The 27,985-nt window shown below is 35.9% G+C and overlaps 2 protein-coding genes across 3 annotated transcripts; both read right to left on the bottom strand.

The window, feature by feature from the left end:
• Nucleotides 1–610: 610 nt before the first annotated feature.
• LOC132638788 (pseudo histidine-containing phosphotransfer protein 1-like) lies at nucleotides 611–6,112 on the bottom strand. The gene is made up of 7 exons (XM_060355556.1): nucleotides 6,031–6,112; nucleotides 3,105–3,188; nucleotides 2,185–2,312; nucleotides 2,043–2,111; nucleotides 1,382–1,453; nucleotides 1,232–1,304; nucleotides 611–914 (listed from the first exon to the last, which is right to left on the bottom strand). Exons 2-7 carry the CDS (start codon nucleotides 3,159–3,161, stop codon nucleotides 840–842), a joined length of 474 nt encoding a protein of 157 aa, XP_060211539.1. The 5' UTR covers nucleotides 3,162–3,188; nucleotides 6,031–6,112; the 3' UTR covers nucleotides 611–839.
• A 7,931-nt stretch (nucleotides 6,113–14,043) lies between these two features.
• On the bottom strand, nucleotides 14,044–26,602 carry LOC132638787 (pseudo histidine-containing phosphotransfer protein 2-like). Of its 2 annotated transcripts, XM_060355554.1 has the most exons (7): nucleotides 26,422–26,602; nucleotides 23,491–23,574; nucleotides 15,394–15,521; nucleotides 15,247–15,315; nucleotides 14,659–14,730; nucleotides 14,509–14,581; nucleotides 14,044–14,416 (listed from the first exon to the last, which is right to left on the bottom strand). In XM_060355554.1, the coding sequence occupies exons 2-7, from the start codon at nucleotides 23,545–23,547 to the stop codon at nucleotides 14,342–14,344; spliced, it is 474 nt and encodes a 157-aa protein (XP_060211537.1). In that variant the 5' UTR covers nucleotides 23,548–23,574; nucleotides 26,422–26,602; the 3' UTR covers nucleotides 14,044–14,341. The 2 variants fall into 2 exon arrangements, with proteins under 2 accessions (XP_060211537.1, XP_060211538.1); XM_060355555.1 differs by lacking the exon at nucleotides 15,247–15,315.
• Nucleotides 26,603–27,985: the final 1,383 nt, after the last annotated feature.

Genomic DNA, 27,985 nt, shown 5'->3' with positions numbered 1-27,985 from the left:
CTTGTGAACAATTCAACAATATAGGTAGAATGATGATTATACCAAAGTTCTACCCCGTCTGGCATAGCTTATGAACAAGGCAAGATTTGTCTATCGGACACTTGTGAATAATATAACAAGATAGGTATAATGAAGTTACTAGAAACTGCAGTCCCAAAAACTTGAGAAAAACAACACAAGCATGATTTGCCAATCATGCAAGACTTGTGAACAATTTAACGGGATAGGTAGAATGGAGATTGTATCAAAATTCTACCCTATCCAGCATAATTTGTGAACAAGGCGAGATTTGTCAATCCGACAAGATTGTGATCGATTTAACAAGATAGGTAGATATAAGGTTGTACCAAAATTATGCCCACCATATCATAACTTGTGAAAGCATAATTTTCCATTCTTCTAGGTGTGTAGCATGGAGGCTATGTTTTGCATAAGTTCCTTAAATGGGATAAAACTTAAACAATGGCACAACATGATACTATTTGTGCAAATCTACCGAGAATGCACAAGAACTTCATCAATACCGGATACCAGATTGTTATTATCACGTTATAATGCAATTCCAAAACCATCTCAAAAACAACAAAGCAATTGGAGAAAAGGAACATAAAAAGAGACTATTCCACAAACTTGCATAAGCAACATGAAAATTAAATTACAGAGTAACATGACCAAAAGTAGACTTCAGATCACTGACTCAAGTTTTTAACACTGCAATTACGGATACAAAGAAAAGCACATTGAAGTTCCCATTAATTTCCACACACATTCAGCTACTCCATCCACTCACTTAAAAGATATATTTTCTCAAAGCGTTCGCTGACGCGAGACGCCAATTCCTACTCGCTGTCAGAATCCATATACCCGTACTCAGGTTTGTCCTCAATCTCAGCAGGTGGACCTTGTTTCCTCGTCTGAAAAGACCAAAATGAGAATGAGCGATAGAGATGGAGGGATTACAACAGTGACAACAAAGAATGAAGTGAGTTAAGAAACTATGAGGTCTCAGGTTCAAATCCCTGCAGAGATAAATAAATCTAGGTGATTTCTTCCCATCTGTCCTAGTTTTGGTGGACAGAGTTACCTGAAACCTGTTACTAGTGAGAGGTGGCAGGTATCCAATGAAATTAGTCGAGGTGCCCGCAAGCTGATCCGGACACCACGGTTATAAAAAAAAAATGACAACAAATATGCAAAAGACGAGAAACTTTTAAACGATCTTTAAGAGAACCTTGAAGTAATTCTCTAGTTTGGACTGCAGAATCTCACATTCCCGTTTAATACCCTCAAACGTAACCTTGGACCTGTTAACATTTCCAAAGTCAATACAATTAAATCATCAGCAACTAATAAAGCCATAAATTTCCTCCTTAGAACTTACGCTTCAAAATCTCCATGCTTCAGGCAATCCTTCATGATGTTGATCTGATGTGTCACTTTTACAGCTCCAAAACTACAAGCACAGAGAGCAGCCTCGGTTACTTGGAAATACAAAAACCTGACGACACTGGCAGCAGACAAAACAAATAAATTTGGAGTAGAATGGACATTATTCAAAAGCACCTGAACATCCTAACCAGGGGTGACAAAATTAGCCCACATGACCCAGCCAACCCACCCAAGTTTAGCTAAAGCGCATCTCAGCCCATCTACAATTGGACTGATATGTAGCCCAAATTGACCCATATGAGAAACCTTGTTAATATATAAAAAGACTTCTTATTTATTTGATATGTTATATATAGCTATAATAAGACACAAATAGTTTTATCAGGTATTTACAAAATTATAATAGGACAAACCAAGAATTAAGTGAGTTGGGTTATGACTCGCATTTTAGCCCAAGTAGTGTTTGGGTAGGTAATTAACCCGCCCAATTATTAACTTAATCCATTTAACCTGCTCAAATTCAGCCCAACCCGCCCATTTGACACCCCTACTCCTAAGTCCTAACCACCCGAATAAAAAACGAGGAAAAGAAGAAACAATTCGGAAGAAAAGGGGAAAACAATCCGTGAAGACAAAGAAAAGAGAACACTTACAGTGTGCTGAAATGATTGAATCCATTAAGTAACCTCCCAATTTCAGGGACATTGTAGGGAGGTCCTTGCCTGAATGAATACATATCAGACCTGTGAGGGGTGAAGAAGTTGAAGAAGAAATTTAGAGAACACAAGTACTTACAGTTGTGGCACCATTAAGCCCTTAAACTTAGCAACTTGTCTGAAATAATCAGCACAAATATCCTCAAGAAAGCCCTCAGTGGTGGTTTCAAACTTTTCATATTCAAGAAATCGCTCACCAAGAATTTGCTGCAGATACACAACATATTACATTCCGTCACGTATCTTTCCATTTTGAATAGAAAACTCATTCTAGAAGTAACAGTTCTAATAAAAAGGCATGTAGAGCTAAGTATTGGGAATGGATCATCATGATGGGGGATCAAAAAATTTGCAGTTGGATCACATTTTGGACCCTAGGATCTGGCACCATCTTTCATTCATCGTTTATAAGCTAAATTCATTGTCCTTTGCCTATTAACAATTATCATAAAACTAGTGATTTTGTTATTTTTCCCGTCAGAAGTAGTATATTTGCATCAAGGTACCGTTTTACCCTACTATAATGACCGCCTTTTCTGGACCCCTTTAGTGCCACATCACCTCCATCCTCCACTAGCCCAGCATCCCCTATGACCTTTTTTTATATAACCGTGGTGTCCGGGCCAGCTTCCGCGCACCTCGACTAATTCTACGAAATACCTGCTACCTCCCATCAGCAACAGGTACTAGGTAACTCTGCCCACCAAGGCTTAGACAGATAGGAAGAAATCACATAGTGTTTTTGTCTAGCATCCCGTATGGCTTACACCTTCTCAACTTGACCCTACTCCACCCTCCCATATTCCCGTGCCCCTTACACTTACCTTGCCCCTTTAGAGTGCCACCCACCCCTCTCCTTTCTCCCATCCTCCCTATCCTTGCACATTGTGCTTAGCGTGTAGTATAGATGGTCCTCATGAAGATGAACAAGGAATAAAAGAAATAGAAAGGGAAAACCTGATTAAAAAAAGAAAGTAGGACGTAGGATCTGAATCTAACCTCATCAAAAAGTGACTGCCTTAAATTGGCAATGTATCGAGCAAAATTGCTTGCCATCCTGGATATTGTCGAGTTTCTTCAAACCTAGTACACAGGATGTGAAAGCATAAAACTCAGTGCAGAAATGCGTTGAAGCCATTACACGAATATAGAGTTGACGATCCAATGGTATGATATACATGACACTCGTCCAAAACGAAAAAGAACGCAGATGTTTTAATACTAATCAATCAGAAAAATGGGTAAAACATGCAGTTGCCACATTTGCAAACAAAACTGCAGCCATCCGCTTGTCAAAACATCATGAAATTATCTTTTCGACCCTTGAAGAACTTCTTTCGTCTCCATAAACCCCTTTATTTGAATGTGTCAACAGGTTGTAGGATGTGTTGATAAAAAAAAAATGAAAAAGAAAAAAAGTGACCAAGAATTTCAGATATCTTAAGCTGATGAGTGATGACAACATAACATTATTACTCTGCTATATTTCTAACTGTCTATTGTACTTCTTATTCTCTGATAGTATGCATAATCTCGTACGAAGCTTTTATCAATTCCTAAAGGAACTAAAAAGATGGAGGAAAGCTAAATTTTTTTCACCATTATGGACATGACATGCAAAAAAGTGTTTCTCAAATGACATATTGGATTCTTTAGGCTTGCAAAAGCTTGTATAGTGTATAAACCTTCTGCAACCCCTAAATAGTAGTGCACTAAATAAATTGGCCGGAGAGCGTATAAGAAAATATAGAGAAGGCAGACTAATATAGAAGCACAGGTTAAGTAGACATACTCATATACGATATGCATTACAAAGAAAAGACAATCAAGAAGGAAGGCACGAGCATTTTATTGTGTTTGACTGAAGCCCCTTGCTTCTAGTTTCCTTTATTGATCTTTTACTTTAAACATTCTACAATTATTGCTCCATATTGTACTGAATGATTTCCTTCCTATGATAATCCAAAGTTTCATAATGCATCCCTAGACAACATTAAGCTATACAATGCATTCACAAGATTCGGCCATTTTGATAGAGCTTTAAAAGAAACATTTCTTCTTTTTAGTACTTCTTATTCGTCTTCAATCCAATACCATTTTTTGCTTAAGGCTAAAACTTCCATCCAACATCATTTCTCATAGTAAGTTATACATCATGCAGAAATACCTACCTTCCTACTACAATGTCAGATTTAGATATTATTGTACTGACGTTAATATAGAAGTTACACTTCTCAACACTAGCTTAATAAGAAAGAGCACAAATGTTAAGATTCGCGGCTATACCAGATTAGACAAAATTATAAATGATCATGTTAATGGGTGCTAGTAACACACATTGAGGATCATGCATGTTATATGAACTAGTTGAGAACTTGAGATCAAACCAAATATTTGTATAGGAATAAATATGAGGCTTAGAGAACCATCATAAAGCAAATTATATAACATTCAAATGAAATAAACACGGATCAAGTGAAACGGATATAGAGGATTTATATAGCCGCCCCGACCCTAATAAATGACTTTCTAATTAATAGTTAAGGTAATTTAATCAGTTCCCTTGGAAAGTATAGCCCTTCAGTAACCACAATTAAATGCTAATATCCGTGCAACCAGATAGAACGATAGCAAAGGCCCAACTGTTAATAAAGGTGGAGATGAGCTTTGCTCAATTGAGGAGTAGTCTCTGATCTCTTATTTTCTTTTGGAGCACCCATATAGTTCCTGTTTGTATAGAGGATTGAGTGTTGTTTGGAGAGAACCACATTTTGTAGGTTTCTCCCCTTTTTGGTATACCAATTGTATAAGGCCAAGTTGGCCTTGTTATTATCAATGAAACCTTTTACTTGATCAAAAGCAATAAAAGTGAGATTCCAACATTTAACTATCGAGATAATCATCTCAATTTATCAACAAACAATAATAGGAAAAAGCTAGAGCTAAGAAATGCATAAATCACCCAGAAATCAACTGTCAGTTACAACAACATTAACTTTCTAGTAAGCCTCCTCTAATTACCGACTTCTCTTCTCCGAATTATCGCAACTTGGCATGCGAGTTCAGAAAGTTTTTTTTTTTTATCTTACGGCCTCCGACAAACTAAATGCAAGCACCAACAACTTGGTTTGCAACGTAACATCATCAACAATTATTTTTGATGACCATGAAATACCTGAGGGGCAGCTGGTACACGGTTCAAAATTTGGTGGAAAATGCGCTCGCCCTTTTACTCTTCTCCCCTTAAATACCAAGCTACACGTGACATGTGGCAAATCACACACATGCTCTTACCGCTAGACCAATGTGTTGAGAATATCATTAAGTAAATAGTGTGCTCTCTTTAACAACTTAAGCTTTTGGATGAGATGGTTTTGCAGTAGGATTGTACCCTTTGTTTGGATCATCGTTACCCATCGTTTCATAATCTACTATTATTGTAATGTACTATATTGTAGATACAATGTTTGAATAGATTGTATTGTTTGTTGTTGTTTAATAATATTTTTACTGTTTGGTTTCACTGTATCATACTGTATTGTAGCTATTAAGTGTACTAAAATGCCCTAAACTATTATAATTATTAAATTTTCATTAATTATTCATAAAAATAATATAAGACAGCATCTTTCTGCTACTTTTTCAGAAATCATGCCATGTAACAATTAATCAATTATTATTAAATGGATAGTGTTTCCATGTTAACAAGCACAGAAGCATGGGAAAGCAAGGGAGATAAGGAAAAACTTTCTAGGATATCTACACATTGTTCTTTAATGATCTAAGATTTTAAAAAATCATACAGGATGCTAATAAAAAAAATATCCAAAACGTTACAACAAATAAAAGAAAGAACTCCAAAACTGAGATATATATACAGTAGAATAAGAATTTTAAAAAGATGGTTATGGACAAAAAGAAGTACCTCTGCAACTTTGAAACAATGGTAGAAACCTGAGCAAATAGAATATTAACTAAAATTACTAAAGCTTTTTTTTAACCAAAACATAGAAAATGACGGAGATGAAAAAAAAAAAAAAAAACGAAAACGAGAGCAGACAAACCAAAATGTAGAAGGAGACAGAAGAACAAAGACTTAGGTAGAATATTTGGGTGGACTTAAATAATACTAGGGTAAATGAAATATTAAGTAAGTAGTACATAATTGGAAAGCGAAATTAGGTAACAATCTGATCACACCAAATGTTGTTACATATGGTATATTAAACAATACGATACAATACGTTTTAATTAACAATCAAAACAAGCACTGCATTCGTAATAACGATACAATGGGTAACAACGATCTAAACAAGGTGTAAGTGCAATATACTATTTACCAGAAATGGCAGGAGAGAGCAATAGCAGAAACTTTAAGCAGATTTTCCATTCCATTTTGAGAGAGATGAATTTTCCGCTGGATCACTTGGGATGTAAAATGGAAAAGAGAGAATCCCATTTGGCAAAGTGCACAAATATCAGTGTTTAGGACTCCTATTTATAGACTTTAAATAGTCTGAAAATTTGTAAAAATTTAAAAGTTTAGTCATTTCAGAATTGCGGGTCACTTCAGACCATTGGATCTAAAGCTTTTTATACGGTTTTATTTAAAAGAGAAAAATGGGATCAACCGACTTGATCAGTTTCCTGTCAGCCGACCGCTCTATCACTGAGCTACTGAGGAATAATAGGAGATTTGATTCCTGTTTCCAACCCATGACCAGTAAGAGTATCTGGCTCTACCTATTTAAAAGGACTCAATTTGGATTCCTTAGTCTGATCCAGTAATTAAGACATTTGGTGGTCGCCATTAGTTTTTAAGTCCATTATGTTAGTTGGACCAAAGGTGCTCCACTTTAGCAAACTTATGGGACTAAAGATACTCTTAGATTATATTTGAAGACCAAATAGACCTGCTCCCATAGATAGGGGACATTTTGGCTAAAAGCTCTCAAAGCAAAACTTCATACCTAAATATATTTCATCTTCAAACCTGCGGGTTTAGCCGAAGGTTTGAAGTTTTGATTGTAACAGTCAAACTTTAGACTGTCATAGGGTATCAAATATGACCCAAAAAATTGATGGCCCACCCAATCCGCACAGAATCTTTTGGGTTGGCATAACATAATTGAAGAAGGGGTCATTCGCAGTTTTGCACCTATTTTGTGCTGGTCATTATTTTGCCCCTCAAGACAAATAATTTATTTGTTGGGGCGTAAGTTTATATTTTCGCAGCATAATATCCTACAAGTTATGCCCACGCTTTTCAAGAAGAAATTGCACGACTTTCCTTTCAAATGGGCTGGTCTTTAGTTTTTGCCCTTCAAAAGTGAGCTTATGCCTAGCGGGGCATAAGTTTGTCAATGACAAAGTACGATGCGAAAATATAAATTTATGTCTCACGAAAAATATTTATTACGAGAGGCAACAATTAAAGATCAGTACAAAATAATGACATAAGTGCCAATGACCTAAGATAATTCTGTTGGGTTGATTTTAGCTCTCCCAACATTTATTAAAGTTGAAGTGTCTACTTGTGCAAACCCAAAGTTGAAGGACGTACTTGTCAACTGAGGCCAAGTTTGAAGGGTTGTTTATGTATTATGTCTTTACTAAAGTATCTCAACTTTAGCCCAATAATCCCATTTGGCAAAGTGCACAAATATCAGTGTTTAGGACTCCTATTTATAGACTTTAAATAGTCTGAAAATTTGTAAAAATTTAAAAGTTTAGTCATTTCAGAATTGCGGGTCACTTCAGACCATTGGATCTAAAGCTTTTTATACGGTTTTATTTAAAAGAGAAAAATGGGATCAACCGACTTGATCAGTTTCCTGTCAGCCGACCGCTCTATCACTGAGCTACTGAGGAATAATAGGAGATTTGATTCCTGTTTCCAACCCATGACCAGTAAGAGTATCTGGCTCTACCTATTTAAAAGGACTCAATTTGGATTCCTTAGTCTGATCCAGTAATTAAGACATTTGGTGGTCGCCATTAGTTTTTAAGTCCATTATGTTAGTTGGACCAAAGGTGCTCCACTTTAGCAAACTTATGGGACTAAAGATACTCTTAGATTATATTTGAAGACCAAATAGACCTGCTCCCATAGATAGGGGACATTTTGGCTAAAAGCTCTCAAAGCAAAACTTCATACCTAAATATATTTCATCTTCAAACCTGCGGGTTTAGCCGAAGGTTTGAAGTTTTGATTGTAACAGTCAAACTTTAGACTGTCATAGGGTATCAAATATGACCCAAAAAATTGATGGCCCACCCAATCCGCACAGAATCTTTTGGGTTGGCATAACATAATTGAAGAAGGGGTCATTCGCAGTTTTGCACCTATTTTGTGCTGGTCATTATTTTGCCCCTCAAGACAAATAATTTATTTGTTGGGGCGTAAGTTTATATTTTCGCAGCATAATATCCTACAAGTTATGCCCACGCTTTTCAAGAAGAAATTGCACGACTTTCCTTTCAAATGGGCTGGTCTTTAGTTTTTGCCCTTCAAAAGTGAGCTTATGCCTAGCGGGGCATAAGTTTGTCAATGACAAAGTACGATGCGAAAATATAAATTTATGTCTCACGAAAAATATTTATTACGAGAGGCAACAATTAAAGATCAGTACAAAATAATGACATAAGTGCCAATGACCTAAGATAATTCTGTTGGGTTGATTTTAGCTCTCCCAACATTTATTAAAGTTGAAGTGTCTACTTGTGCAAACCCAAAGTTGAAGGACGTACTTGTCAACTGAGGCCAAGTTTGAAGGGTTGTTTATGTATTATGTCTTTACTAAAGTATCTCAACTTTAGCCCAATACTCCCAAGTCTAAAACTTGAAGAAACCGCAAATCTTTCAATGGCCGGTTTGTATACTTGAAAAACAATTGAATCTTAGATATTTTTATAATAAATCTGTCTCATCTTTCATCTTTTTGCAAAAAATCATCTTGATTCTGATGCCGTAGACAAAGAGAATTTCCAAAATTCTTGGTGTAAGGATAATATATGTATCGTCGTTAGTGATTTAAAAGGCGGAGGCGTAAGGCGGAGCATTTTACATATGCCTAGGCGAGGGATAAGCCCCATGGTATTTAATTTTTAATATTTCATAAAAGTAATATAATTACAATAAATATTTTTTAAATAGGTAAAATTACATAAAAAAAAATAGAAGTATATATATGTGTGTGTGTGCGCGCTCGTCCGCGGGCACGATCCTCACAAAAAAAATAATCAAAGCAATCCATTATAAGCCACTTACAACTTGTAATTATATATAACATAATTTTACAAGTTTAAACAATACAATGAAATAAAAGCTATTATGAAATGCAAATTAACTCTAATATCTTAACTTTCAAACAATAAAAAAATCATAATTTCTTAAAAGGGAATAGGCATTATTACCCCCGAACTTTGGCTGAAGTTCCTACGACACACCTTATATTTTTAGGGGTCCTATTACCCGCCCTAAACTTTTTAAAAACAGAATAAATATCACCCTAAGCGCTGACACTGCAAGGAGGGTGTATTTCACTCTCTTTGGGAGAGTGCAAAGCATAAAATCTGATAAAATATACACCTGCCATTTTTTAATTGGGTATTTCACATTTAATTACACCTAATTAGTTATCATTAAAGCTTAAAGTTTTTTTTTTTTTTTGAAAGTTCTTGTTAACTCCGGTAAATATGAGATTGGGAATAGATTTTGTCGCTGGAAAATCTTTTGTTGCCAGAAAAGATTATCACTGGAAAAGATTGTCGCCGGAATTTGAAGCTCGCCGAAAAAAATAGTGTTGGAATTTTAAGCTTGCCAAAATTTCAAATTCCGGCCATGTGTTTTGAATTTAGCTGGAAAAAAAGGAGGAAAAGGGACAGTTATGGTAGGCTTGCATAGGAAAGAGAAGAAGAAAGGAGGGAAAGAAAGAAAGAAAGATTAAATATACATATGGCATGGAGAGTGGATGTCACTCGCTCATAAGAGTTTGGATATCCAGTTTCAGGGTGGTATTTTTTTTTATTTTAAAAAGTTTAGTGGGGGTAATAGGACCCCTGAAAAGGTAAAGTATATCGTAGCAACTTCGGCGAAAGTTCAAAGGAATAATGATGCCTTTTCCCTTCTTAAAATAATATTACTATCATACTATTCATTTTATCCCCCTATAAGCAAATAATCAATAAACTTTATCAGTTTTATAGTTACAACGTAACTCCTTCATGAAGAAAAATAAAATTACATATAACAAAATAATAAAATATGATAATTTTGATACATAGGACACAAGACCAATGACAGGTGAAAATGTACAATTCGGCTATGTATTTTGAAAAGAAATCTTAAGTGATATTCACCCTCACGATACTTTCAAATAGTAAATATGCAATACTACGACTTGTTATATGAGTTACACCCCATCTTCTTATTTCTATAGATGAAAAAGGGGATAGTGCATTGTTACCCCCCCCCCCCCCCCCCCCCCCCTGAACTTTGGCCAAAGTTGCTAAGACACACCTTACCTTTTCAAGGGTCCTATTACCCTCATGAACTTTTTTAAAACGAACTAATTATCACCGTAAGGGCTGGCGTGGCAAGGAGAGGTATTTCACTCTCTTTAGGAGAGTGAGAAGTATGAAATCTGACACGAGTCATTTTTTCAATTGGGTACTTCACATTTAGTTACACCTAATTAATTATCATTAAAGCTTAAAGTTTTTTTCTAAACTGATATATTTTTTAAAAAACTGTGGAAAACTGATTACTTTTTTCTATATATGAATAAAATATCTAGTTTTCTAGATTTAGTTTAAAAAAATGGATTTTTGACATTTTTCCAAATTTTTGTAAAAATTTAGTTTTTTCACATTTTGACAAGAAAAAAAAATACTTTTTCCAGATTTTATTTGAAAAATAAAAGTGTCTTGAAAAAATGAAATCATGAAAATCTAGATTTTTAAGTCATTTAAAAAAAAAAAACAGTTTTCCATATTTTAAGAAAAATCCATGTTTTCAGATTTGATTTTTTTCTTCAAAAAAACAGGTTTTAAAAAAAATATGAATTTTATTTAAATATCCATTTTTTCATTTTTTAAAAGAAAACTCAATTTTTCAAATTTTTAAATAAATTGCCACTTAAGAGAAAAGAATTAAAAAAAATTAAAAAATATACATGTGGCAAGGAGAGTGTATGTCACTCTCCCATTAGGGAGTAGATATCCAATTTCGGGGTGATAATTTTGCCATTTTAAAAAAGTTCAGGGGGGTAATAGGACCCTTGAAAAGGTAAGGTGCGTCGTAGCAACTGGAACCAAAGTTCAGGGGGGGTAATAGTGCCTTATCCGATGAAAAACTATTAAATATCATTCATTTGGTAAAGAATTGTGAGGTCAACGATTTTAGTTAAAGAATTTAACATATAGTTTGTGTAAGAATTGTTAGGTGAGCCTCGAGCGTTGGGTGCTAGGCGTGTTTAGGGCGTATAGTCAGGCGCTTAGGGCGTAAGCCTCATAGGAACTAAGCCCCGCACGTGAGCCCCAAGGCGTTTTTCCAGTGTCACCCTAGGGCGAGTCCTGAAATTGCCTTTTAAAACACTGATCGCCATATCGTGTATGACCCTTTTAATGTCGTGCTTGTCTTACAAACATTCAACCGAGGATCTCAAATCCGACCGTTAAATTATTGATTATTATTTTTGTCTGATGCTATTGTTCTACTTTTTTTTTTAAATTGACTTATAAATACTTTTAATATTTATCAAATGCGAGATAGCATAGAAATGGAGGCGAAACTCTTATATATTAATAGTTAGAAGTTTTTGTACAGATTGCTCTTCAAACGTATTGGTCTTTAATTTTTCCCCCTCATATCTGTGGTCTTTAATGTTTGTCCCTACCGCTTATTTAGTGAAAATATCTAGACCTGTTTCGCTCGACATAATTTCTATAACATTTTTATTATCGGAAACTGAACTTTTGCCTCACTCGACACAAGTTCTGTAGGGATTAATGTTTACCCCAGAAAAGGGTACAGTTGAATTTGTTAGTGGTCTAAAGGATATGTGGATCAATTTGTGATAAAATGAATATTAGCCGAATTCTAACAACAAAACAATAAGAGCTTGAATAGCTTAGCCGGAGTGATTCTCTCAGTTGGAGTCAGCCTGTTCCTAGTTGAAGCTCGATGACCGGATTGACAGAAATGAATACAAGAGAACACTGAATATATTGCTTAAGTAAAGGATTGTTAAGAATATTGTGCACTGGAAATCTGATGACCTTCACAAGAATAATAGGCTCTTATTTATAGCACAAGAATCAACCCTTTAGCTGTGATTATCTAATAATTAAGACCAATTATGAGCCTTAAATGCTCATTCAATCCTAATCGTAACGTTTCAATTGGATTTGCTCCGATTGAGTAATGGTTGCGAGCTGTATCTTCTTCATTTAATGACCCGATCCAATGACATCCCGTGGCAATACCGGCTCAACAGATTTCCTCTGATTAGACTCGGAGACCCTTATCCTGTTTCGACGAAATGGCTAATAATGCCTTTACCTGTGCTGCCACATGTCCTGCTGCTAATACGCCATGTGTCAAGCTTTACATTTCCATGTATACAATTAAGTTATGCGGCATAAGTTGTATAGTATCTTTCAGATTATATTGAATGTTGAAAGTTTTGCCTTTTCGGGCATAACTTGTGTGGATGTTATAATGCATAATGCTGAAGGTAAATGTAAACTATGCCAAGCGAAATCTAAATTTCACCGTTTTTTCAGATTATGTTTAGTGTTGAAAGTTGTGCCTTGTTCGGCGTAATTGGTTGGATGTTATGATACATATGCTGAAGCTAAACATAAACTATGCCGAGCAAAATCTAATTTATGCGGCGTCAAAAGTGCTGAAGGGCAAAAATCAAAGACCTCCCCAAAATAGGGGGGCATTTTTGCGAATGATCCTAAAAGTTAATCATGGGCAAAAAATAATAGACTTGCACTTCTGGTATATCTTAAAATTTTATGTAAATGTGTGAATGGTCAAAGGGACATCTTTTCTAACCTTTCTTTTTGTTTGTTTCTGGCCTACTGCTTTTCTTCTGTTTTGAAGGTCGTTAGGAGTATTCAATTAATGTGTACCATGTTTATTAAGGATTAGTTTCATCTGTTATTTTGTGTATATCATTGGTGTTAGAATTGATAAAATCATTGAGATCAAGAAGCAAAGCTCATAAGAAACTATGCTCTATGAATGCATTAGTCGCTAGACTTGAACCAAGCAGAAGGTTACAATTAATACAACGTTCATCGACTTAAGGGCGAAGAAATTTTTCACTGTTTAGGCGAATTATAAGACATCACACATATTAGTTAATAGTTATTCAGAATACATGCCGGCAAAACTTGTGAATAATTTAACAAGATAAGTAGATTGAAGCTAGTACCAAGTCTTACCAGTTCAACAAAGCAGAACAATTAAACAACGCAAAATTTATCAATGCCGCAAGACTTCTGAACAATTTAATAAGATAGGCAAAATTGTACCAAAGTTCCGCCATCCGGCATAACTTGTGAACAAGGCAACATTTGCCGATCCGACAAAATTTAAGAACAATTTAACAAGATAAGTAGAATGAAGATTGTACCAAAGTTATGCTTCACCCATATTTGTGAAAGCGTGCTTTGCCATCCTTTTTTTTTGGTACAAGTTCCTTACACGGGACAAAGTTCAAGCAGTGGGATGAGATGATACTATTTGTATAAGTATCTCGAGAATGCACAAGAACTTTGATTGATAACAAATACCGTATGATTATTATCGATGTTGCACGGACTCTTAAAAGAATGTTGTCACACATGTGTCGAACAAAGATTACACTACTTTTGGAGGATCCAATGAGCACCCGATTGCTTTTTTGGAGAGTTTGAACAATATAGGTTAATATCACATTATAATGCACTACCAAATTCTCCTCGTCAAATACCCCTCCCAGACAGAACCATGTCAAACCAACAAAACGATTGGATAAAAGCAACATAAAAAGAGAGTATTCCACAAACTTGCATAAGCAACATGAAAATAGATCACAATTTTTTAACACTACAAATAGGGATATAAAGAAAAAGCAGTTTGAAGTAGCTTCCTAATGTTCCCATTTAGTTCCACTCACATCCATTATTTTGACCGACTGATTTTCTCAAAGCATTGGCTGGCCCTATGCGCCAACTCCCTACTCGCTGTCACTGTCCATATACCCGTACTCAGGTCGGTCCTCTATCTCAGCAGGTGGACCTTGCTTCCTCGTCTGACAAGACCAAATGAGAACGAGAGATTACAACAATGACAATAATTAATGATGCTAAAGATGAGACACTTTTATACAAACTTTAAGAGAACCTTGAAGTAGCTCTCTAGTCTGGACTGCAGAAGCTCATTTGCCCGTTTAATAGCCTCAAACGCAGCCTTGGACCTGTTAACATTTCTGAAGTCAATACAATCAAATCATCAACAAATAATAAAGCCATAAATTTCCTCCCTAGATCTTACGCTTCAAAATCTCCACGCTTCAGGCAATCCTTCATGATATTGATCTGATGTGTCACTTTTACAGCTCCAAAACTGCAAGCACAAAAGTGCAGACTCGGTTATTAGGCAATATAAAAACCAGACGACACTTGCAGTAGACAAACAAACGAATTCGGAGTAGAATGGACATTAATTGGAAACACCTGATACATTTAAATGTAAACATACTCTTGGAAATACCCATTCACAGGCTACCAAAAGTACCTCCATTTAACTTCCCCATTTGATCACCCTCTCCTCTCGTAACCATGAAAACATGACCCGCCCAAGTTTAGCTCACCCATTTAAAATTGGACTGATTGATATGTAGCGCAAATTGACCCATGAAAGAAACCTTGTCAAAATCCTTTTAATAAAGACAAATAGTTTTAATCTTAAAAAATTATAATAGCACAAACACAATATTAACCAGCCCGCCCATTTGACACCCCTACTTCTAAGTCTAACCACCCCAAAAAGTAAAAAGAAGAACGAGGAAAAGAAGAAAAAAATGCGGAAGAAAAAGGGAAAATGATCCGTGAAGACAGAACAAGATAACAGTTCTCTCACCCTGTGGCGAACGAATTGAATCGATTAAATAACCTCTCTATCTCAGGGACATTGTAGGGAAGTCCTTGCCTGAATGCATACATATCAGACCTGCGAGGGAGGAGGAGAAGTTGAAAAAGAAATTTAGAGAAGTACACAAGTACTTACAGTTTTGGCACCACTAAGACCAAAAACTCCGATGATTCTTGGAAATACTCATCACAAATTTCCTCAAGAAAGCCCTCATTGGTGGTTTCGAACTTTTCAAATTTATGAAATTGCTCATCAAGAAGTTGCTGCAGATAACAACATTTTACTTTCCGTCACGTACTTTCCATTTTGAATAGAAAAACTCATTCTAGAAGTAACCGTTGAAATACAAAAGTCATGTATAGCCATCCGTCAAAAAATTTAGACCCTAGGATCAGGCACTTTATCCTTTGCCTTGTAACACCCCGCATCTTGGAACTAAGTTTAAGCTCATATCATTAGAAGTCTAGTGAAAACACTGTAGGTTTGAGCGTTTGCAAAAATGGTTGATAGGCTTATTTCGGGCAGCGATAACTCCTTGATCCATTGCGAATCTGGAAGAACCTCCTTGATGAAAGTTGTAGCCCTATTGAATATCTTTCCAACGGTATATTATGAGGATTAAACGGACATCTGTGCAAAGAGTTATGCCCATTTGAGTGAAGCATGTTCGCTGGAAAAGTCGTCTGCGTTACGGTGACGTTACGGACCGTAACTCGTGTTACGGGCCGTAACAGTGAGCCGTAACACAGACGAAATTTCCAGAACCTCACTGGAAATTTTGTTCACGATACGGTCCCAGGATACGGTCCGTCCCTTGTGTTACGGGCCGTACCTTGTGTTACGGACCGTAACAGTGTACCGTAACACAGGGAGAATTTCCAGAAACTTTCTGGAAATTTTCGACAAGGTACGATGCCACGTTACGGTCCGTCCCTTGTGTTACGGGACCGTAACATGGGCGTGTTTTGGTCCGCAGTTGAGTTTCGGGTCACCTGACTTCGGGAGGCCATAACCCCATCGTAAGTTGAGAATTTGGGAAAACTCAAAGAATGAAAGTTGTAGATAATTGAAATACCTTTCCAACCATAGGTTGTGGGTTCACAGGAGACGTCGGGATAGGGAGATATGGACATTTTAAGACAGAACAGTCCCGACCCGTTTTCAAGTTGGGTCAACCCATTTTCCCCTTGGTATATATAGAAAATAAAACCCTAGCAGCCCACTTTTTCTCCAAAATTCAGATTTTAGAGAGAGGAAGTGAGAGAGAAGGGAATCTAGAGAGAAGAAGGAGAAAATCAACCAATTTTAAGGCCCGAAATCCCAAAGTTCGTGAAGGATAATTTGTAGTACAAGTTGTGGTCGTCATTTTAAGCTAAAGATCGGACTTGGGGGTGTTGATTTCGTGGTGACTACCCAAAAGGTAATATTTCTACTCCCTATTCATTTGTAGTTGTGAATTGATGAATTCTTGGGAGAATAATAATTGGGTTTGTTGAAGATGATTATATGAATTATGCTAGAATTGTTGGATTGTTGACTTGGGATTGTTGTAGTCATATGGTTGATGAAAAATGATGTTAATTACATCTAATGGAGATTGTAGAATTAGCTAGAAGTAAAAGGATGGGGATTTGGTGAAGAAAACACCATTAATGAGGGTTATAAAGCTTCACGCCTATTAAGTGTTTGATAAAATGCTTAGATGAACAAAACATGGATATGGTTGCTAATATAGAATCCCTATAACTTGTATTGCTATAGATTGAAGTTGAAGGGATTGAAAGACATTGTGATACGCTCAAAAGCGGGAGGTTAAGGTATGTAGAACTTCCATCTACATGTGGGAACCTCTACGTTTTCCCCATGATCCGTTTATAAAATCTATGAAGTTCAAATCCTAGGGCATTAAATCCAACATATTGGTAGCCCGTAATTATGTATGTATGTACATGAATTCCGTATCTATGTTCTTTATTGTATTCCTAATCTTCCATTACGGACATTAGGGATCCTAGCTTAATCCATGAATCATGAATTCTTCCTCATGTGTTCTCATTATGTTCATATGAAACTGCATGAGTTATTTTGCAAGTTATAAACATGTTTTCAAGTCAACTACAAATATATGATTATGAACTATTGTATTACTCATGAATCAAGAACATGTTTGCAAGACTATGACAAGTCATCTTATGAAACTATTTTACAAGTTATTTCATGAAACCATGTTTACAAGATTATTTCATGAAACCATGTTTACAAGCTATTTCATGAAACCATGTTTACAAGTTATTTCGTGAAATCATGATTTCAAGACAAGTACAAGTAAATTCACGAAAGTCATGGGCTTCTTAGCCAAATATATTATGTTCATGTTTTTGGGAGTTGCACAAATTACCGAGAAGGCTCAGATAGCCTGAAACTACGGAGCCACCGTAGGACAAGGATCGCTCCGCCCAGATAGGACGATACCTTAATTTTACACTGAATGGATCCATCAGGTACCTTACTACCTCAGGCAAGGTATGAGGGCTCTGCTGGTCCGGCGAGGTACCAGACTCCACGTACCCACGTGGTAAATTACTATCTTATACCCTGGCAAGGTATAGGGGCTCTGCTGGTCCGGCGAGGTACCAGACTCTACGTACCCACGTGGTGATATGATATGATGTGATATGTCGGTTTATGAAATGCTCTCCCTACTTATCATGTTTTACTCATGTTATGTATACGTATATGTACTCATGCTCATGTTCATGTCCAAGTTTCCAGTTTCAGTTCTTATCATGTTATTCCATGTCCCCTGTTGTTTCTTCCGGTTGCTTTACATACCAGTACATTCAATGTGCTGACGTCCCCTTTTATTGCCCGGGGGCCTGTATTTCACGATGCAGGTACGGAGTTACAGGACAACGCTTCTGATCATTAGGATTTACTCGTACCAGCTTATCGGTGAGCCCCATCTCATTCGGGGTTTAAACATTGTATTTCTCTGTTTAGTTTTGCATGTAAAGGTATGCTGGGGGCCTTGTCCCAGTAATTATGTTTTCCAGTCAGACTCATGATAGAGGTTTCATAGACTAGACCAGTCAGTTATGTTATGTCAGACATTTGGAGTCGTATAGCCATTTTGGCTCACTCATGTTTTAAACAAGTACTTTATTAAGTATTATGAATTATTACGTTTTACAAAGGCTCATCATGCATTCACGTTATATTCCGCTTATGTTATGCATCATGATAATTTAGCAAGTCATGTGGTTCGCTCAGTCACATGTAGTCAGGCACCGAGTGCCGTGTTACGTCCAGGCCATGGTTCGGGGCGTGACATGCCTATTACTAACAATTTGTTGAAAACATTAAACTTGTTCACATTATTAAACTTGTTCACGTTATATGTAATTTAGTTCATGAACTAGTAGATTAATGTATTAGGAGATACATGAATTGGTGGAAAATTCTAGATTAGTCTAATAAGTTCTTGTTCATGTACTTGGAGGATGTGAAATGTGAAACTATTAATAGTAATACATGTATGCTAGGCTAGATACATGGATGAATTCACCTATAATAGTCATGTAATCTAGCCATTTGATCAAGTCAAGTTGAATAGAAATTCACCTTTCCTCCATTTCTCTTCTAGTGAGATTTTTAAGTGTTGCTTGTGTTGTGTTGCTGTCCCAAAATTCCAACATTTGGTATCAGAGCTGGTGTGTCTGAGAGACAACTAAACTTAGAGAGAAAATGACTAACAGCAATGGAACTCCATTCCAAGTTCTGATGCTCACTAAAGAAAATTATTGAAGTTGGTGCATCCGAATGAGGGCTTTGCCTGGAGCCTATGATGTTTGGGAAATAGTGGAGAGCCGAGTTGATGAAGAAGATGATGTCGCTGCCATAAAGAAAAAGCACCATAAGGTGCTCACTCTCATCCATCAAAGTTTGGATGAAAAGATGTTTGAGAAGGCTGCAAATGCAACCACCTCCAAGCAAGCATGGGATATTCTTCAAACTTCCTTTAAAGGTTTGGACAAGGTGAAAAAGCTTCGTCTTCAAACCTTAAGAGGAGAGTTTGAATCACTGCAAATGAAGGAATCCGAATCAGTTTCGGATTATATTTCAAGAGTCTTGGCAGTTGTCAATCAAATGAAGAAATATGGTGAAGAGTTGAATGATGATAGGGTCGTTGCAAAAATACTACGATCCCTAAATTCAAAGTTTTATTATATTGTTGTTGCCATTGAAGAGTCCAAGGACTTGGACACCATGACCATAGAAGAACTCATGGGTTCTTTGCAAGCACATGAAGAAAAGTTGAATAAACCGAAACAAGAGTCGGTTGAACAAGCTTTGCAAGCAAAACTTTCTTTGAAGGAGAAAGATGACAGGCGGGGCTCACAACAAAGAGGTCTTCAGCGTGGAAGAGGTCGTGGTAGAGGAGGAAGAGGTGGTAGTCAACCTCCAACCAAAGAAAATAGAAGTCAAGGCTCCTACCAAGGAAGAGGCCGCACAAGAGGTGGAGGATGGAGGTCAAATCAAGGAAGGTATGACAAATCAAATATTGAGTGTTATACTTGTCATAAGTATGGTCATTTTTCCTGGAAATGTAAAAATAATGTTGAGGAGATAAATAATTTTGCGGAGAGCAAAAATGAAGATGAAGATGACACTTTACTCATGGCATGTAAAGAAGAAGAAAGTGTAGAAAGAAATAAATGGTACCTTCATTCCGGTGCAAGCAGCCATATTTGCGGGAAGAAACATTTATTTTTGGAGTTTGAGGAATTTTATGGTGACAACATCACTCTTGGAGATTTTTCAAAAGTTCAAATCAAAGGAAAAGGTACGATTTTAATTCGTTTGAAAGATGGAAGTCATCAATTTATCTCCAATGTCATGTATATACCGGAAAGGAAAAGTAATATTCTGAGTTTGGGAAAGCTCTTGGAGAAAAATCATGACATTCATTTGAAAGATAAAAAGTTGATGATGAAAGATAAAAATGGGAGATTGTTAGCCAAAGTTCCTATGGCTAAAAATAAAATGTTTATTTTGAATCTTCAAAGTGATGTATCGAGGTGCTTATTTTCATGTGTCAAAGATTCATCTTGACTTTGGCATATGATATTTGGCCATTTGAATTTTGATAGTCTAACATTGATGAAAAAGGAAAATACGGTGAAAGGGTTGCCAACCATTAACCATCCTAATCAACTTTGCGAATGATGTCTTTTTGGAGAGCAATCAAGAAAAAGCTTTCCTAAAGAGTCATTGGCAAGAGCACGGTGCCCTTTGGAGTTGATTCACATGGATCTGTGCGGACCTATCAAGCCAACCTCGGTAAAAGTAATTATTTCCTTCTCTTTATTGATGATTATTCTCGGAAAACTTGGGTTTATTTTTTGAAGGAAAAATTTGAGGTTTTTGAAAACTTCAAGAATTTTAAGAGCATGGTGGAGAAACAAAGTGGCTACCAAATTAAGTCACTTCAGTCGGATAATGGTGGAGAATTCACTTCAAATGAATTCAAGGCTTTTTGTGGAAAAAATGGAATTCATCATTTTTTGACCGTTCCAAGATCGTCTCAACAAAATGGCGTGGTGGAGAGGATGAGTCAGCTTATTCTCAACATGGAAAGAAGTATGTTGAAGAGCAAAAATATGCCAAAGGAGTTTTGGGCTGAAGCAGTTGCTTGTGCGGTGTATTTATCAAATCGGTGTCACACAAAAAGTGTTCGTGGCAAAACATTGCAAGAGGTTTGGAGTGGTTTCAAACCAAAAGTTTCTCACTTGCGATTGTTTGGAAGCATTGCTTATGCACATATACCGGATGAGAAGAGATCTAAGCTTGATGAAAAAAGTGAGAGGTATGTTAACGTTGGTTATGCTCAAAGATCTAAAGGTTATAATTTATATAACCTAAGAAATGGCAAGGTTACCATAAATAGAGATGTTGAGGTTGATGAAGATAGTGCTTGGGAATGGAAATCTAAAGAGCACGATTACTCTTTTAGTCCATTCCTTGATGGTGAAGATGATGTGGACAGTGAACCTTTAAGTTATGAAGATGTTGCCCACAATTTGAAATGGAAAGATGCAATGGATGAAGAAATCAAGGCAATCAAGAAGAATAACACTTGGGAGTTGACGAAACTTCCAAAAGGAAAAAAACACCATTGGAGTCAAATGGATTTACAAGCTAAAGAAAAATTCCAAAGGAGACATAGAGATGCACAAAGAAAGATTGGTAGCAAAGGGGTACAAGCAAAAGGCCGGTATTGATTATGATGAGGTGTTTGCACCAATTGTTCGTTTGGAGACAATTCGCTTGATTCTGTATTTGGCAGCTCAAAACCAATGGAAAATCCATCAAATGGATGTGAAGTCGGCTTTCTTGAATGGATTTTTGGAGGAAGAATTTTACATTGATCAACCTTTGGGCTATAAGGTTGAAGGACATGAAGATAAAGTGTTGAACTTGAAGAAGGTTCTCTATGGCTTGAAACAAGATCCACGGGCTTGGAATTGTAGAATTGCCAAATACTTCTAAGCAAATGGTTTTTCAAAGTGTCCACATGAGCATCCACTTTATGTAAATATTAATGAAAATGGCGACATATTACTTGTTTGTTTGTATGTGGATGATTTTATCTTGACAGGAAATAATCCAAAGATGTTTGAAGAATTCAAGAAAGCAATGACAAGAGAATTTGAGATGACGAACGTTGTCCTAATGTCATACTATCTTGGCATTAAAGTGGAGCAAAAGAAGGATGGAATTTTTATTTCTCAAGGAGAATATGCAAAGAAGATTCTCAAGAAATTTGAGATGGAGAATTGCAAGCCTGTTAGCACCACCGTGGATTGTGGATTTAAATTTTCAAGGCGTGAAGATGGAGAAAATATCAATCCCACATATTTCAAGAGTCTTGTTGGCTATTATGATAGTTATTGGGCTGGCGATGTTGATGATCAGAAAAGTACTACCGCGTTTGTTTTCTATTTTGGTAATTCTACATTTACATGGAATTCCAAGAAGCATCAAATTGTGACTCTGTCAACTTGTGAACGGAGTATGTAGTACCTTCTTCTTGTGTTTGTCATGAAATTTGGGTAAGAAATTTGTTGGAAGAACTTCACCAACCACAAAAAGATGCAACTAAGATTTGTGTTGATAACAAATCGGCCATTGCGTTGGCCAAGAACCTGGTGTTTCATGAAAGAAGCAAGCATATTGATACTAAGTATCATTTCATTAGAGATTTCATATCAAAGAATGAGGTAGAGCTTGAGTTTGTGAAATCTCAAGACCAAGTTGCTTACATTTTCACCAATCTATTGAAGATTGATATTTTTCTGAAGTTGCGGACGGCTCTTGGAGTAGGGAATCAACTTTAAGGGGGGATGTTGAAAACATTAAACTTGTTCACATTATTAAACTTGTTCACATTATATTTAATTTAGTTCATGAAGTAGTATATTAATGTATTAGGAGATACATGAATCGGTGAAAAATTCTAGATTAGTCTAGTAAGTTCTTATACATGTACTTGGAGGATGTGAAGTGTGAACTTATTAATAGTGATACATGTATGCTAGACTAGACACATGGATGAATTCACTTATAAATAGTCATGTAATCTAGCCATTTGATCAAGTCAAGTTGAATAGAAATTCATATTTCCTCCATTTCTCTTCTAGTGAGTTTTTCTAATGTTATTTGTGTTAATTATCTTTCTCTCCCAAATTTCAAACACAATTTCCGTAAATCTAGTGATTTTGTTACTTTTCCCATCAAATGTAGTACATTCGCATCAAGGAATCATTTTACCCTGCTATCATGGCCTCCCTTTCTCGACCCCTTTAATGTCATTATCACCTCCATCCTCCTCTAGGACAGCATCCCATATGGCCTTTTTTTTTCTCTCTTTATAGCTATAGTCTCTGCGCCAGCTTGTGTGCACCTCAACTAATTTCACAGGGTACCTGCTATCTTTTACCAGCATCAGGTACCACATAACTCTTCCTGCCAAGGCTTAGACAGATAGGAGGAAATCAACTAGTGTTTCAAGGGCCACCCATCCCTCTCCTTTCTCCCATCCTCCCGATCCTTGCACCTTGTGCTCAACATGTAGTATAAATGGTCCTCATTGAAGATGAACATGGGATAAAAGAAATAAAAAGGGAAAACCTGATTAAAAGAAGAAAGTTGGACATAGAATCTGAATCTAACCTCATCAAAGAGTGACTGCCTTAAGTTGGCAATGTATCGAGCAAAATCGCTTGCCATCCTCGATAGTATCGATTTTCTTCAAACCTAGCAGAGAGAATGTGAAGGCATGAAATTCGGTGCAGAAATATGTTCAACCCATTACACATTTATATAGAGTTGATGATCCAATGGGATGATATGCATGACACTCGTCCAAACACGAAAACGAATGCAGGTGTTTGAATACAAACCAATCAGAAAAAATGGGCGAACCATGCATTTGCAGACAACGTAATTCTCTGTTGTTATGCATAATCTTGTATGAAGCTTTTATCAATTCCTAAAGGAACTGAAAAAATGGAGGAAAGCTAAAAGTGTGAATTCTTACCATTATGGATATAACATGAAAAAAAAGTGTTTCTCAAAGAACAAAAAGAAAAAGAACAGAAAAGGAAATTAATCTCTCCACGTTAAGTGACATTGGGAGAATGGATGTGGCAATCAAGAGACTTAAATGACTTGAATGTCATATTGGATTCTTTAGGCTTCCAAGCTTGTAAAAGATTTAGAGAAGGCAGACTAATCAAAAAGCACAGTTTAAGTAGACATACTCATATACAACGTGCAAAACAAAAAAATGGCAATCAAGACGGAAGGTATGATTATTTTGCTTCCGGGAGAACCTCGTTTTTTGAATCTGCTCTTTTCGTTCTATCGATTTTTTTTCTGAATTCTAACTTATTGTGCATAATGCTTAAAGAAATAAATGAGTGAATGAAGACATAACATATGTTTTGCTGGTCAAACAAATGAGATGATCAAACAGAAGTTTCCACATATACACATAAGTGCCCAACATTTTATTTTGTTTGAGTGAAGCCCATTGCTTCTAATTTCCTTTATGGATCTTTTACTCAAAGCATGCTACAATTTTTGTTCTATATTGTGCTGAATGATTTCCTTCCCATGATAATCCAAAGTTTCATAATGCATCCCTAGACAACATTAAACTATACAATGCATTCACAAGATTCTGACCATTTTGATAGAGCTTCAAAAGCAACATTTCTTCTTTGGAGTACTTCTTATAGATAGTCTTCAATCAATATCATTTTTTTCATAAGGTTAAAACTTCCTTCCGACATCATTTCTCATAGTAAGTTATAGAGCATGCAGAAATATTACACTCCTATTCGCTACAATGTCAAATTGATATTCTTATACCAACTTTAACGTTACTACAGAAGTTAAGCTACTTTTTCTCAACACTAGCTTAATAAGAAAGAACACAAATGCTAAGATTTGCGGCTATACCAGATTAGATAAGATTATAAATGAACATGTTTATGGGGGCAAGTAGCACACATAGAGGATCATGCATGTTATATCTGTGTAGGAATAACTGTGAAGCTTAGAGAACCTTCAGAAAGAGAATTACTTCTATTTAATATTAAAATGAGAAAAACATAGATCGAGCGAAACGGATATAGAGGATTTATATAGCCGATCCGACCCGACCCTACTGGTTGACTTAGTTATAGTTATTGAATCAGTTTCCTTGCAACATATAGCCCTTGAAAGACCACAATTAATTGCTAATATCTGTGCAACATGATAAAATGATAGCAAAAGGTGTGGCTCAGCGGTCAACAAAAGGAGGAAAATTATGGGAGATCGGGGTTCAACGCCCAACAGACACATAGAACACCATATGACTTTAGTGTATCTGCCATACCTATGCCAGTAGAAGGTACCAGGTATCTTTGGTCCAAACACCACTATTTTAAACCTATAGTTGTTAGATAGGTTACTAATATCTCTTCAGCCTCTTAACTAAAAGTGAGATTCCGAGCATTTAACTATCAAGATAATCATCTCAATTTATCAACATAATAGAAAAAGCTAGAGCTAATAAATTCATAAATCAACCAGATCAACTTTAAGTTACAACAACATTAACTTCCTATTATGCCTCCTCCAATTACCGACTTCTCTTCTCCTAGGTATTCCAACTTGGTATGCAAGTTCAGCAAAAACGCACTTTACCTTACGGCCTTCGAAAAACTAAATGCACGCACCAAGAACTTGGTTTGCAACGTAACATCATCAACGGTTTTTTTGATGACCATGAAATCCCCGAGGGCCAGCTAGCACACAGTTCAAAATTAGGTGGAAAATGGGCTCGCCCTTTTACTCTTCTCCCCTTAAATCACAAGCTACACGCGACATGTGTCTAACCACACACATGCTCTTACCACTAGATCAATTGTTTTTCAGAATATAATTAAGTAAATAGAGTGTGCTGTCTCTAACAGTTTAAGCTTTTAGATGAGATGGTTTTGCAATACGATTCATGTACACTTTGGATTATTGTTAACCATCATTTCATATTGTATTGTATTGTATTGTATTGTTTTTTATATATAATGTTTGGATATGTTGTATTGTTTGTTGTTGTTTGATAATACTTTTATTGTTTGGTTTGACTGTATCGTACTGTATTGTAATAGGTAAGGGTACTAAAATGCCTTAAACTATTGTAAATATTAAATTTATCAATAATTATTCATAACAATAATATAAGACAACTTCTTTCTGCTAATTTGTCACAAATTATGCCTTGTAAATAATGCTTATTATTGAATGGAATAGTATTTCAATGTTAACAAGCACAGAAGCATGGGAAAGCAAGGGAGATCTAAGGAAACTTTTTCTAGGCAGAATATATAAACAAGAAAAGAAGACAGCAAGCAAATTTCTAGTGATTGTGCATAAGAACTAATATCTACACATTGTTATTTAATGATCTAAGATTTAAAAAAAAAAAAAAAAAGGATGCTAATAAAAAAGATCCAAAACGTTACAGCAAATAAAAGAAAAAACACCAAAACTGAGATATCTATACAGTACAACAAGAATTTTAAAAAGATGGTTATGGAGAAAGAGAAGTACCTCTGCAACTTTGAAACAATGGTGGAGACCTAAGCAAATAGAATATTAACTAAAATTACTGAAGCTTTCTTTTTGACCAAAACATAGAAAGTGACGGAGATAAACGAAGAAAAAAAGAAAGAAATGGAGAGCAGACAAACCAAAATGTAGAAGGAGACAGAAGAACAAAGACTTAGATGGAATATTTGGATGGAGTTAAAAATACTAGGGTGAATGAAATATTAAGTAAGTCCATAATTGGAAAGAAAAATTAGGTAAGTAACATATGATCACACCAAATTAGTTATGTTACATATCTTACCTACGTATTTAATAATAAGATATAATAAGTTTTTAAGATATAATAAGTTTTAAATACATATCTTACCGACGGATTTAACAATACGATATTTACCAGGAATGGTAGGAGAGAGCGATAGCAGAATCCAAATCGATTGTCTGTTCCATTTTGAGAGGGAACCCCATTAGTCAAAGTGCACAAATATCAGTATTTAGGACTCCTATTTATAGATTTTAAATAGTCTGAAAATTTGTAATAATTTTTTTTTAAAGATTATTCATCTCAGAATTGTGGGTCTCTTCAGACCATTGGATCTAAAGTTCTATTTTTTTGGGTTTTTGAACGAAAAAAAAAAAAAGACCGAGCCTAGTTGGTTCTATTTTTTTTATTTATAAAAATTGGGATTAATCGAGTTGATCGATTATTTGGTCTGTTCAAAAGTCGAGCGGTTAAATTGATTGGGTTACTAAATTAAGTTATTATGACAATTGGGTTTCATCATTAATTTTTAAGTTCGTTCTGTTAGTTAGACCAAAGGTGCTCCATTTTAGCAAATTTAAGGGACTAAAATGCTCAAGAATGTATTGAAGACCAAAACAGACCTACTCCCATAAATAAGAGAATTTTTTTGGCTAAAACCTCTCAAAGCAAAACTTCATACCTGAATATAATTCATCTTCAAACCTCTGGGTTTAACTAAAGGTTCCAATTTTGATTGTAACAGCCAAACTTTAGACCGTTGGTATGAGTGCCAAATATGGCTAAAAATTGATGGTCTGGTCAATCGGCCCCAAATCCTTTGTGTTGGGCACAAGATAATTGAAGAAAGGGTAATTTGCACATCTGTCCTATTTGTGCTAGTCTTTAATTTTTTAAAAGGGTCTTGTGGGATACTTATGTAATATTATCATGCGAAAATATAAATTCATATCAGCGAAACAATTACTTGTTACAAGGGGAAAAAATTAAAGAACAACACAAAATAATGACATAAGTGCTAATGACCCAAGAAAATTCAGGAAATAACATGTTGTGTCCCAGTGGCGGATCCAAGATTTTCACTCAGGGGGTTCGGAAAAAACGACAAAAGCTAAATATAAAAGATAATGTTATCCCTGGAAATCAAACGTAGGATGCTAGAGACAATTTTGAACACTCTGATCGCTTGAGCTAACCTTTTGCATTTGTTCAGAGTATTCAAAAGTTAATATATGTACATAAACACAGAAAATTTACCCTAGATAGACAATGTAATTTTTTACCGAGAGTGTTCGGGTGAACACC

The sequence above is a fragment of the Lycium barbarum genome, chromosome 4 (assembly GCF_019175385.1).
Source record: "Lycium barbarum isolate Lr01 chromosome 4, ASM1917538v2, whole genome shotgun sequence".
In the NCBI taxonomy this organism is placed as follows: Eukaryota; Viridiplantae; Streptophyta; class Magnoliopsida; order Solanales; family Solanaceae; genus Lycium; species Lycium barbarum.
Note: the sequence above shows the minus strand (reverse complement) of the source record. Positions and strands in the feature narration are given on the sequence as shown.

What these genes read in the sequence shown, in the direction of transcription:
- LOC132638788 (XM_060355556.1), bottom strand. Translation starts at nt 3,161, where the DNA reads ATGGCAAGCAATTTTGCTCGATACATTGCCAATTTAAGGCAGTCACTT. An exon ending in GGCTTAATGGTGCCACAACT is followed by an intron (nt 2,112 to 2,184) that starts GTAAGTACTTGT and finishes GTATTCATTCAG; the next exon opens with GCAAGGACCTCCCTACAATG. An exon ending in AACTAGAGAATTACTTCAAG is followed by an intron (nt 915 to 1,231) that starts GTTCTCTTAAAG and finishes TGGTCTTTTCAG; the next exon opens with ACGAGGAAACAAGGTCCACC.
- LOC132638787 (XM_060355554.1), bottom strand. Translation starts at nt 23,547, where the DNA reads ATGGCAAGCGATTTTGCTCGATACATTGCCAACTTAAGGCAGTCACTC. An exon ending in TTCAATTCGTTCGCCACAGG is followed by an intron (nt 14,731 to 15,246) that starts GTGAGAGAACTG and finishes TTGTGCTTGCAG; the next exon opens with TTTTGGAGCTGTAAAAGTGA. An exon ending in AAGCGTGGAGATTTTGAAGC is followed by an intron (nt 14,582 to 14,658) that starts GTAAGATCTAGG and finishes AAATGTTAACAG; the next exon opens with GTCCAAGGCTGCGTTTGAGG.